This window comes from Diadema antillarum, unplaced genomic scaffold (genome assembly GCF_040938485.1).
Source record: "Diadema antillarum isolate AM-2024a unplaced genomic scaffold, OU_Dant_1.0 seq00001937_RagTag, whole genome shotgun sequence".
Lineage (NCBI taxonomy): Eukaryota > Metazoa > Echinodermata > Echinoidea > Diadematoida > Diadematidae > Diadema > Diadema antillarum.
This window is the reverse complement of record NW_027272598.1, coordinates 37,751-50,513: the sequence shown is the minus strand read 5'-3', so window position 1 is coordinate 50,513 and position 12,763 is coordinate 37,751. Positions and strand designations below refer to the sequence as shown.

Genomic DNA, 12,763 nt, shown 5'->3' with positions numbered 1-12,763 from the left:
TTGAGTGTGTGTGACTTGTGTGTATGGATGTGTATTTTCTCAGTTACCCTGTCCCTCTCCATACCCCAGCTATGGATGCATGCGACAATGGAACATCCCTGGGTCAACAGTCGGCTGGTCCATGTTGTTCGAGCAGATGGCAATCGCAGAATGTATCATGATGTCATCACTTGCAGAAGCGGGAATTTTTCTAGCACAACTTGTATTCCTGTATAGATCATGATTAGAAAAAATTAGATAAATCTTGAGAAATCATCAGTCTTGTGTAAGAGCTTTCTTACAGGAAAGCTGTACATTCCAATATGAAACTTCTGTTGTTGTTGAGAGAATTTTTCTGTTCAGTAGTATGACATAAATATGAACATTTCCATATATCAAAGTTCCATTAAATCCTAGCAAATGCCTTGGAACCTAGTATTATTTTGTGTAATTAACCTATCGTGGCAATTAATTGAAAAGAGAATGTGAACATGGAATATTCAGTAATCAACACAACAACAACACAGTCCTGCTGATCACCTTACAATTTTGAAAACTTCCTGTAAAAATATGTAATTCTAAGAATTTGTGTTTTCTGTATGGTGGATGATTGTCATCTGTGTTTCATAGAAATGTTATTTTATTAGTCTGGCAACTTCAGAGTTTTTACTGAAGTCATATAATGTCTAATCCTCTCATTCGTACACTGTAGTCCGTGGGCAGAGCTAGTAGACTATTTGATTTTATGACAATCAAAATCTTTTTCTTTTCTTATCAAAAGTAAAAAAAAAATATATATATGTTCAAAGCATTGTTTATTTCATTTTTATTTTTTTTTTTTGATTTACCACTTTGTCAACAAATAATGATATTTGCCTTTAGATAATTTGTACATCTTTTCATCTACATGTCACTACATTTGCAGAAGATAAAATGGAGTGAATCAATATGTTTTGATTTTGATGATCCAAATTTGTAAAAAAAAATGACAATGTTTTCTTTTATGTATGTGTTCATCTAATCATTCTTATCTAAAAAAAAAAAAAATCAGATGCCTGAATTTCTTATTGCACAAACTAGATTTAAAAATGTGCCTTGTGTGCAGTCAAAATATGGAAGACTACTGAGACATGAATTACAAGCAAATAATGAAGAATTGAATTGCTGCAAGTAAACCATTGTCATAATGATAATAATGATAATAATGATACATTAGATGTAAATCATCATTGAATGTTTCCACACAGAATTCCTCCTCCACATAGGCCTCCAAAAGAGATTGTGAGTTGTACAGTCACGTATTTACTGTACTTTAAGTAGATAAACTGTGTCTGTGTGCAGAATTGTGTTTGAATTGAAAAGATCAAGAGAAAATTGCTCAACCACAAACACAACCACTAAAAAAACACACAAAAAAAAACCTGTTTCCAATATAAAACGCACGCGCGCTCGCACACACACACACACGCACACACAAACTCATTCACGATCTAAAATGATACACTGCTTTACAAAAAAAAATAACAAAATTAAATAAAAAATAAACAAAAAATCTACCTTATCAAAAGGAGATATCAGATATTGCCGTTGTTATGATGAGAAAGGGGAAAAACAAAGACGCGGGGGATGAAAGTTAGAATATTTGTAATTTTCATATGAATGCAAACACAATTTATTTCTTTTAAGAGATTTTCTTTTCTTCCTCACTTCACACACACACACACACACACACACACACACACACACACACCTACATGCACCCCCACATACGCAAAATATAATTTTGAGGAATGACGATAGACTGATTTCGAAGGCATATTTTCGAGATGTTTCCGCATGTTTTGTTATGAGAAATTGTATTAGCGGAGTAACCGTGAATACAGAAATAATGCAGGGCTCCATCTCCCCATTATACTGTTGCTACCTCGCACATCAAGTTTTCCGTTATAAATATCGATGCCAGTGAACTTTTACCCCAAGGGTCCTGGCTTCACGCAATCATTAGCCAATAAGCAGCTGTCTCTATGTGAATATCATTTTACGTGTGTTACAGTGACCAATCAAATGGCGCTGTAGTTCTACCTATTTTCCCAACTCGGCTCAGCTGATTGTTATTTGATTTATTGGACTCGCTGATTGGTGGGCTCTGAGAGGTGTGTCGGCCCATGTGCATTGCTGTTGAATATTTATTAAGAGTCGCAGTGGAAGATTACCAGCTGGTGCACAAAGATCGTCTGCTAAGCTGTGTAGGGTGCTCTGCTGCACGTACATGTAAAGCCTGCCTGTATTACATGCCTGCTCTGTGCGGGTTGCATGCTGTGTGCTATAGCTCACAGCTGGTTCACTTGCTCTGCAGTAACGGACAGAAGTAGCAGCCATCAGCTGACGGGTCAAGCTGTTTGGGGCTAATAGTCTGAAGCAAGCAATTGCAAGTGGGACATCCAGCTTATTTTATCTTAGAAGCCTGGAATTTTGTGTGGCAGAGGGTATTGTCAACACTAGCCCACTGTACGGATGTTTGAGCGAATTTTCTTTCAACACCATTCCATCAAAACCGTGAGCTGTGGTGAATGCAGTGCAGTTTCAAGGGCAAGGCTGAACAAGGCAAGGGGCAATACGACGGGACCGAAAATCATTGCATCATCTAGCCTTTATTGTCTACTTTTGACTTTGAACTTCTGACATTTATATCGTTAAAGCGCTTCCAAAGACACGTAACTACAAGTACTACTACAGTCAACGAATTTACTATTTGTAAAGCATCTGCAATATCTTGTCTGAAATACGAAGTGAAAGTACGGCAAGCGAGGACATCGACTTGCTTGCTTGAACAGCACGACTCAGCTACTACAGGCCAGGTAGCGGCAATCACAAGGGGATAAATTTCGCTTAAACCTTCATTGCTTTGTTGGCACCAGATCATTAAAGGACGTAACAACAGACTCAACCAAAGTTGTCACCAAGCAGTTGAACTTGAGACGTTTTTAAGATCTTTTTGACAACGATCTGCTCTTGTCGATTGTGAAGCAACAGTCGAACACTGTCAGTGAAACAATGACTTGCTGCCTTACCTTCATTTCACACGCTCATTCCCAGGGGCTCACCTTGGGAAACCGTCCGTTTTATTCTTTCTACCAAACAGGTATGTGCATGTAAAGTAGTCAGCCCTGGCCCTGCGTCTGTGCAAACTTGTTTTCTTCTTTTTTCCCCCTTTTTATTTGTGTGCATGTGTGTGTGTGTGTGGGGGGGGGGGGGGGCACATTAGTGAACGCTTAGATCTAACTAAAATAGACATCTACTGTTTCTATATAAGCTTGGATTTCACCCTGTGAATGTTTGGCAGAAACTAACAGAGGCTTGATCGAGTTCTGGGCAAGTTCTGCATCGTGTGAGATCATCTTACTGTAGAATCTGATATCATGTTTTATTTCCCCTAAGTTGTCATCAATCATTTGGAATCATTCTATACAAGTGAATTATGCCCTATGGACCATGGTAGACCTGTCAGACTTTCTTTCGACTTTCTTGAGACTTTCTTGATTTTGTAAGTTAGAGGGCCAAATCGTGATATTGGTCCCCTCTCGTTCTGCGTGTGCATCTCCACTATGTGCAAAGTCTATGGAGGTTGAAAAAAGTCCCCGGCTATGACAAAATGAATGGCGGTGAATGGAGTGGTGGACTATTTCACGATAATGCCAATTAGAGCATTGTATATGACTTAAAGCCCTGTAAAATTTGTAATCATTGATCATGATATTGCCATTGGTCTTTAAAACTAACTTGATGCAAGAATGTGTAGCTCTTCAGCATAGCAATACTCAACTCTGTAACCCTGAAATATTACTATAGGTCTAGTATACACAGCCCTGTCGCTGTACAGAAGTAAAACCCTGAAATTGCTTTGATTTTTCATTGAGAAACCAACAGTCCAAATGCTAGATTATATCACAATATTGTGTCTGTCACTAGTGTCAGATGTTAATGGCTTTAATCAAAGAACAAACGTACCACTGCACTGAAGATAATATGTTGAATTCAGTTCATATTATCATACTATGAATTTCAGTACCAGGTACTATGAATTTCATATCAATTGTTTACCCTGCATGTAGGTAAACAACTTGTTGTTGTCTAATTTTACAGCATGGAATTTAGAGGAAGACTTCAAATTTAATCATTTAAGGAATTGCCCTAGCTATTCTTTGGCAGAGGTTCTGGTAAGGATGTTCAGAGTTGTCTTCAAGACGAAAATATGATTACTTATGAATCCTTGCATTTTGCTAGTTATTGTAGTGTAGAACAGTTTGGATTTTACTTAATTGTTCTAACCAAATCTGGTCAAAACAAACAGTTTTAGAAAATAATGTGACACCAGTTTCTGCCATGTGATGCATGCTTTTCCATGTGAGAGTGAGAGTATGGACAGACATGTGCATGGCTCTTTACTCTATTGGAAGAGAATCTCAAGTGTTTATTTTAGCTCTCCGTGTGTAAATGTTGATTGTAGAGTCAAATTGTGTTTGCACTTACCTATGCTTCAACTTGGCTGACACATCATATTTACTTGCATCCTTCGCTTCCCAAATTTGCATACAATATCATTTGGCTGAAATACACCCCCAGTCTCTGAAGAGTCTTCTATTCTCCAGTGAAACTGAAAGGCAATAATAACCTGTGCAGTGAACATATGGGCTTCAAATAAACTGCCTTTGGATTTAAAACAAGTAAATAGGTTACAATGTGATTCAACTTTGTGATACAAAGTTCATTTTTTTTTTTTTTTTAAACTCTCCAGAGATACGTGTACATTATGCTGTTGTTTAACCCGTTGAGGATGAGTCCCTAGTAAACTCAGGGAAGTGCGTATGGGAAATGCGCATCGTACATGTAGTAAAACCAGCCCGTCCTCAACGGGTTAATTGCAATATGTACATGTACATGAGGAGTCAGGAGTAATACCTGTCATTTGTTCAGGTTTATCTCACAAGTGTCTTAACAGCATACAATGCAATCTTGTTAAGATACTTTGAACTCTTTCAACATTGCAGCAAGATAGCATTAAACTGTTTGCACACACGTGCGCACACACACATGCACCATTACGTTCATGTACATGACAGATGCAGGGCTGAACTTTTGCCTTTCTTTAAAGTTTAATGAGACTTGAACTTCAGAATTGAGGTAATTAAATTTGTCAAGGGCTAAGGTTATCTGATATGAAAAGATGTATTGTTCCAGAGAGCAGTTGGATCCTATATATCCAAGATTACTTCCAATAAAATGGCACAAGTCCATAGCTAGCTCAAGTCTCAGTGTTGCATTATTTTTCTGCTCTGGGCAGCAGGAAATTTAAACATGCTTGCTTTACTTCTGCATCATGTGGAGTTTGGTGAGATATTCCGGCTTAGACATTTGAATGCATATCATGTTATTTTGTGAACGCACAATGTATTGAATTGAGTATGGTTGTTGGAATCTACCATGATATTCAGCAGTGTACAGTTACTACAAAGAAACAGGCTTTCCCCTGGACTTTCCTTGATTATATGATTCCCACTTCATGAGGATTCTTCGAGTAGGATAATTTATGTGTTGAAAACTTTGCTGTTCAAAATAACTCTTGTGAAGATGTAGTTGGAATGAAAATTTGCCTAATGTACATATTTGTAGTGTTGCACTCTTTTTAACATGATTTGTATTTATTTTTGTTTCTTCACAGCTGGTGGTGACTATGAGAAGATCTGGAATGAGCACTGCGAAGATGAGGAGTCACTGGGAGAGTATGCCTATGCTATGCAGCATCTTGCCCAGGAACACTGGTCTACAAAACATGCAGACGACAGAATAAAGTGGTGTAGAGACGCATGCAGAGACTATTTCTTTCTTGGAGGCATGAAGAAGGTGCTGGAGAAAGATCGGAGGAGGAAAGAGCATCATCACAAACGGACTGAGGAAGCACGATGGCTGTGCAATGGCTCAATGAATGTGAATGGCAATACCAATGGCAACAGCATATCAACTTCAATACTCTCAACACTGGAGGACTTTCATCATAATTATTATGACCTCTCACATCCTGGAAGTAACAGATACAACACAATGTAAGTACAAAAGGAATAATTGGTTTGCAATTTAACCCTTTGAGGACGGGCTGATTTTGCTACAGCACGCATTTCCCATAGACACCTGCCCGAGTATACTCGGGACTCGTCCTCAACGGGTTAAAAAATCCATTCTGTCTTCATCATAGTTTTTTTATATTGTAAGAATAAAGATTTTTCTTCTTTTTTTTAGAAAGAAATGGCTCAAAGTAGGAAAATTAACATCTATCACACATCAATCCAAGATTTTTTCCCATCTCTGATAGACTTTGTAACAATGAGGAGACAAAAAAAAGAAGTGATTTGACATGGAAATGGAAAACATTTCTCTTGTTTCAGTCAGAATGTGACATTTTAATTACATTCAAGATAATGGTATAGGCCTACACCCCTGGGGAAGACACACAAATTCATATATTTGATGGGGTAGTATTTTTCTGCACTAAGCATGCCTGAGTAGCAGCTTTAATGTTGATATTTTTGTCTGGCTAGAACCGTAAAAGACATCCTGGCAACCTTCAACACAGGAAATGCTGTTAGCTAGCCCCTTCCCCTCCATGCAGTGGCTTGGGAGTGGGTATGCCAGCATTTTGTACTACAGCTCGCTCATAAAACTGTCATCAAGTCGGCAGTCATGCATGACTAGCCCAGTTTCCCAGGCAAGCTCCCATGCAAAGCTTTTTGATAAGTGTGGAAAACAATTATCAATTAGTCTCTCATAAAGTGAGTAGGAATAATGAAAACCCCACCCTTGCGTAGTTTCACATTTTATGATGAGAATGGCCTCTTCAATATACAGTAACAGGTACTCAGAAATCTTTTTGTTCAACAGCAGCATTTCACTTTGATTTTTTTTTTTCCAGGAAAGAAAAATGACTTGTGACTCTATCATTCTTTCATTAGGGGAGAGGAGATACTGGGCAACTAATAACATCCTTGTTTAAGTTTCACCTGACTAACTAAATTCTGTCAGTGGACAGTAGTCTGTCAGCACTTCTGAGTTGATCAACTGGCTAGTTCAAATGCAAAGCTTTATTGCACCAGTGCTGCAGTGGTGCCTGGGATTGATTGTGAGTTTTTATTGTTCGCTGAGCTCCACCAGTTCCCCCAGAAGTTCTGACATCATGCTCCTAGGCACATGACAAAGATAAGGGCTTTAGTCAACACCTCCCATCACGCCCCTAGCCCTCCACCAATCACAAGCCTACCAATGTCAGTAGGTCACCAGTGCTGAATTCAAGGAACTTGTTTGTGCAAGGCTCTTGCTGGGTCAACACCACACGTGTCCATGTCCATTTCTTTTGCCTCTGTGTTGGTTTGAACAATGAATTTGTGTTTCTCGAGTCATATGTAGATATCATACATTTCTAGTTTATCTCCTTGTGTTCATAGCTTTATTTGTACTTACAACTGTAACAAATCTGACTATTAGTGTTAGAATTTTTCAATTCAATTTCCCTTGTCCATTTAATAATGGTGCCCTTTTTTAATCGGGATACAGTAGTACATTGTATGTTGTCAACATTATATTACAACTCAGCATTCATGGGAAGTGTGTAATATGAAATATGTTGATATGGAAGGCTTGCATGCTTTTTGTTATTGTTTAAAAAAATGGACAGGTCTCCACTGTGATCTTTCCATAAGATTTGTGTAAGATATGCACTGTTTTAGAAACTTAATACAGCACTTTTTTTTTCTTACCTCTTACTACAGATCCCTCCCATTCTCTGGCCAGTTACGACTACTAGATGTTGGCAGCTGTTTCAACCCTTTCCTGGACTATGATGAGTTCCTGTCAGTAGGAATTGACATCTCACCTGCAGTTGAAGTGAGTTCAAAAAATTTTCAATGCATGGTTTTATGTAGTGTTCCGTATACAGGCACATATATTTCCATCTTGGTAGGGCAACTCTTTGGACCGTTGTGTTCATAGTCTATTGTCCCCCAAAAAAGAAAGAGGATATGAATTAAGACAGCTGTGCATAAACTCTGTTTTGTGTCATGTCGATGAGACTTGACTCTTTGGAGACATGCTCCTTTTTTCTGTCAGGTTCCATTTGGGAATGAGGGTACCTAGCATTGCCTGGAAACCAAGTTGGCAATTCTCTCCTTAGTGCTGAACACGTCATGTCAGGAAATGGGATCCATGCCTTTTGTCAATTCATTTCCTTTGCTTACTCGGCCTTTTTATTTAAGTAGTTGAGGCCATGAAGAGGTCTGTCTGTTCTTTCTCATGATGTACAGTTGCATTTTCTATATTTTGTCATACGTTCAGTGGCTTCACTAATATAGTATCTGCTGTATGGAATGCATGATGGGATGTAAGAAGGGGCTATATTTTCTTACAATGTGTAAATGAATACTGCAGAACTGCAGGAAAAGTGCTGTATTAAGGGAGTGAATAATACAAAAAGTTGAAAGTCAGATATGGGTAGATTGACTCTACATGGTATCATCTCTTTTTGTGTGTGTACTGTATAAATTAGCTCATTGTAGAAATATGTGTAAGTAGGATTTCATTTTTCTTTCCCTACTTCCTGAATGCTTACTAATGTGATGTCATTTCTCACCTCTCTCCTATTTGCAGAGTGTCCACAAATGTGATTTCCTAAACTTACAACTTCAGCAACCTCTCCAGGTAGCACCAGACACAGTGAACAGGTACTTGAGAACGTTGAAAAGTCCAGTGGAGACCCTTCCCAAGGAGTGCTTCCATGTGATTGTGTTCTCCCTTCTCCTGTCCTATTTCCCCTCGCCGTACCAGAGATGGATCTGCTGCCAGAAGGCGCATCAATTGCTGCAAATGAACGGACTTCTCCTCATCATCACCCCCGACTCGTCCCACCAGAATCGCAATGCTGGCATGATCAAGAGCTGGAGGACTGCCATTGAGTCGCTAGGCTTCACGCGGTGGCGCTACATCAAAGACACACACCTGCACTACATGGCTTTCCGCAAGACATCACACGATCCCCCATCGGACATGTCTGGGAGTGAGGGTGGGCCGGATATGCTCTTCATCCCTCAGGACTTCAATGAGGAGGTTGAAGAGAGCTTCTTCTCAGACTGTCTCCCCAAAACAGAGTCTGAAATTGCAGACTTGACTGCTGCATTTAGCGAACTACCTTCCCTCTGTCTTGGTGACGCTTCAGAATTTTGGTAGAATTCTGACTTGATCATTCTAAGAACAATCTCTGCGAAGACTCTGTTACATTGTTTTTGTGTAGAAGCATTGCCAAATATACCATATTTCAAAAGAGTGCTATAGACTTTATCTCCCACATGCTAAAGTGCCTTGATGTAATGTTGTACCAGCTGTCAAATCTTGTCACTCGATAAAACAACATTTGTTTGTCCCATTCTCTCGTCATTTCAGTGAGGATAATTAATGAAGGAAAAAGTGAGGCACTGCTATGTCAATGTTCAAATAGAGAAGGGTAGCAAAGATTTAAAATAGAAAGGTTTACATAAAAGTACTTCGATGATGATCAAAATAATGGTGTTTGTGTTATTTCTAAGAATGTAGGACACTTCCCAGATCAAAATCTATCAGTGGGAACTATCTCTCCTTCATGATGGCAATGGAAACATCTCAGTATTACTGCAGACCTTCTCTGAAGGGAATTGTGTGAAGTTTAATTGTGTACCCAGTCATTTAGTATCTATTAATTGGCTGGGGGAAGTATTTAAATCGATGTTATCTATGCTGTGTTCCGATGTTTTGCCCCTTTCCATTCAAATTACAACACAGCTTTTTGTTGGGTAGCACCAGGCTTTAGATGCACATTATGCTATGTTGCGAATGCAACACTGGAAACAGTTGAACATTTGACCACATCCTATGAAGCAAATAGATATGTATTTGAAGAAAGGTGATGTTCAGCATGTGATGTTCAAAGTATCACAAGGTAAACAGCGATTTCACATGAATTGCAGTCTGTGTACTGTAAGAATGATAACGTTATACATCTTGTGATTATTCCAGATGTTCATTTGCTTTAGTGTTTTTGTACCTTTACTGGTGTTACATTTCTGCTGAGCAAGGAAGGTACTAGAAAAAAAATACTGTGATCCATGTACAAACTAAATGAGATGTTGATGTTAAATGCATCTCTGTTCATGCATGGTTTGGCTTTTCTTTTTAAATTAAGAGAAATCCATACTGCAGAAATGAGAATGATATTGAGAAGAGAGCTAAAAGGAATTTCTTATTGGTGATTGGCAGTAACATTGCTGTAACATAGCTTAAAGAATGTCGGAATTGTAAAGTTCTCATCCTGTCTATACAGTTCATTGTTGTCTGTGCCATTGAATCCCCATGAACATGACTTTTGTATTGATGCTGGTTTGCTGCTGTGGGCCTTATAGTTGAGGCCACAAAAGTTTCATTTGCTGGTAACACAGAAATTTTGTGTGCATCATGTGGAATTGCACAAATGTAGAGTCCATGTTCACTTCCAAAATGATTTTAACTTAAAAAGGGGGGGGGGGGATTGTGTCAATCCATCAGAAGTTCTCAGCATTTCAGGTAAAATTATTGAATGGTCATTATTCATGGATTCATTATGTAGCACTCCATAATTCCTCAAGGTTTTTTTTTTTCGGGGGGGGGGGGGGTGCATTACTAGATCTGACGTATTGTTTCGTCCTTCACTCTATTATGCTCTTATCATCACTTCACAACAATTTCAAAAGCGTGTTTTCTTGTCTCCCTCTCTGTGATACCAAAGATGCATTGTCATTTTTTTTAAAGACATGCCATGTCTGCCAGTGTTTTTCGTGAAAGAAAACTGTTCACTTGTATGAACTATACAACCCATGATTTGTATGTTATATTAACTCATCTTGGCATATCATGGCCATTTTGAAAACAAAAAAAGCATTCCCTGTTTTGTTGTCATAGCAACAGTTAAATTAAACTTCTTTCAATTTATTGACTATTGCCATGCTGCATCCATGTAGTAACTATTATTATAAAATGGGTTCAAGAATGTAGCCAATTGGAAGCGCTGAAATGAGTCACGTGTGCGTGCATTATTTTCTTCAGGTAAGCACTAAGAAGAGTCTCTCTTCCACCTCCCTGGCCTGACGTACGTCACAATGTTTTACACTAGCAGTGCGCACTCAATCAGTTGTTACAAGTGCGTCACGCGCTACTATACGCGCTGTCAATCCTGTAAACAACTTCTAGTTCGGGCCGCGGGCTGCCACAACAGCCGGCGGCCTTTCATGTGCATAACAGTACGTGGCGTACGTATACTCTTATACGTACGTACAGTACTAGGTGAGTGTGCGGGATTTCCGAGTGCGACGTGCCTAAATGTTTGGGACGAACATCTTCGGACATCTTGACTTTTGAGCGAGTGCTACATGTAGCTGACTGGTATTGACCCACAAAGGTACGTGAATAATGCTGTTAGTTTTCGACCCATTTTATAAAACTAATGATGCACAGGATTATTTCGTGGCGTTAGTGAAGGTGCGGCTCACTCTCGAGTATTGACAACGGTTGCAAACATGCACTCGGCTGCGCCTCGTGCATGTCGCACCATTGTCAATACTCTCGAGCGCGCCGCACCTTCACTAACACACTCTATCCTGTGCATCATTAGTATACTGTAAGTTTGTAGTATTATACAAGCGCTGTATGACATGGGGTCCACATAATATTGATATAATATACCCTGATCAATCATAAGGGCTTACATTTTTTTTAATCAAAACTTAAAAAAAAACCAAAATGTATGTGTTTACTGAGTAAGTTTTTCACACATGAATTTTAATTGTGAAGTGGATCAATGTGCAAGCCTTCAGATAATACATGTTTCAATTTCAAGATTCATGAGTCACACGGTGTCACTTGGATCATTGGGCTGGGGATGGTTATTTGTCTTTGGCATATTTTCTCAAGGCAATTGCTGCATCAATCTGGTAACTCCCTTTATACACACCTCAAAATTACAAATCGAAGCATTTTAGGTTCCTTATTTATTAGGGGAGAGGTCATTGCTCTGAGAGACCACTCTTAGCTGCAGCTATACTTGACAGTACTTGGACATGATTGGGCTTGCACTTAAAACTGACAAATACTTGTGCTGAGGGGTCAAGAGCACAGATATTTTTCTCTGCCTTCCCAACATTTTCCATTCATTTCTTCTTTTTCTGTAGATAGCATGAGACATTTGATTTGGTGGATATAAATCAAACTTCCATACTCCCTGGAAATTCATTCATGTAGCAGCTTGAATAATGGCTCTATGTGACTTGCCACATGCGAATTGATTCGTTTGATCAATTTTGATATGATGAGCCTTTTCTGTTTAAGGACACCTCTACCCATGCACACAAACATACATTACAGTTCATATAAATGGTAGAACACTGTATGTAAGGCAAAGAATGTTTGACAGTTATCTTGTTTTGTTTACTTTAATTTTGCACTCTGTTTATACTGTTTGTATACATGCAGTTTTGTATTATGTGACCTTCAGTTTTCAGTGACAGGGTTTGCTAGCTGGGTTATCAATGTCAATCATATTGTCCACAGTGACAGTATGAAACATGTCATACGTGTGTTCGTTTATGTATTTTGAATACTCAAATTTGTTGCAATTAGAATATTTTATTATGAGAAAATTAATAAACTTGGTTAAAACTCGACATCCTTTGCATATGTCTGT

General features: G+C 38.7%; 1 protein-coding gene across 1 annotated transcript; it reads left to right on the top strand.

Annotated features, from left to right (window-relative positions):
• The first annotated feature begins 2,177 nt into the window (after window positions 1–2,177).
• Window positions 2,178–9,726, top strand: LOC139713271 (S-adenosylmethionine sensor upstream of mTORC1-like). The gene is made up of 4 exons (XM_071625015.1): window positions 2,178–3,121; window positions 5,699–6,080; window positions 7,797–7,911; window positions 8,671–9,726. Exons 1-4 carry the CDS (start codon window positions 3,034–3,036, stop codon window positions 9,244–9,246), a joined length of 1,161 nt encoding a protein of 386 aa, XP_071481116.1. The 5' UTR covers window positions 2,178–3,033; the 3' UTR covers window positions 9,247–9,726.
• Window positions 9,727–12,763: the final 3,037 nt, after the last annotated feature.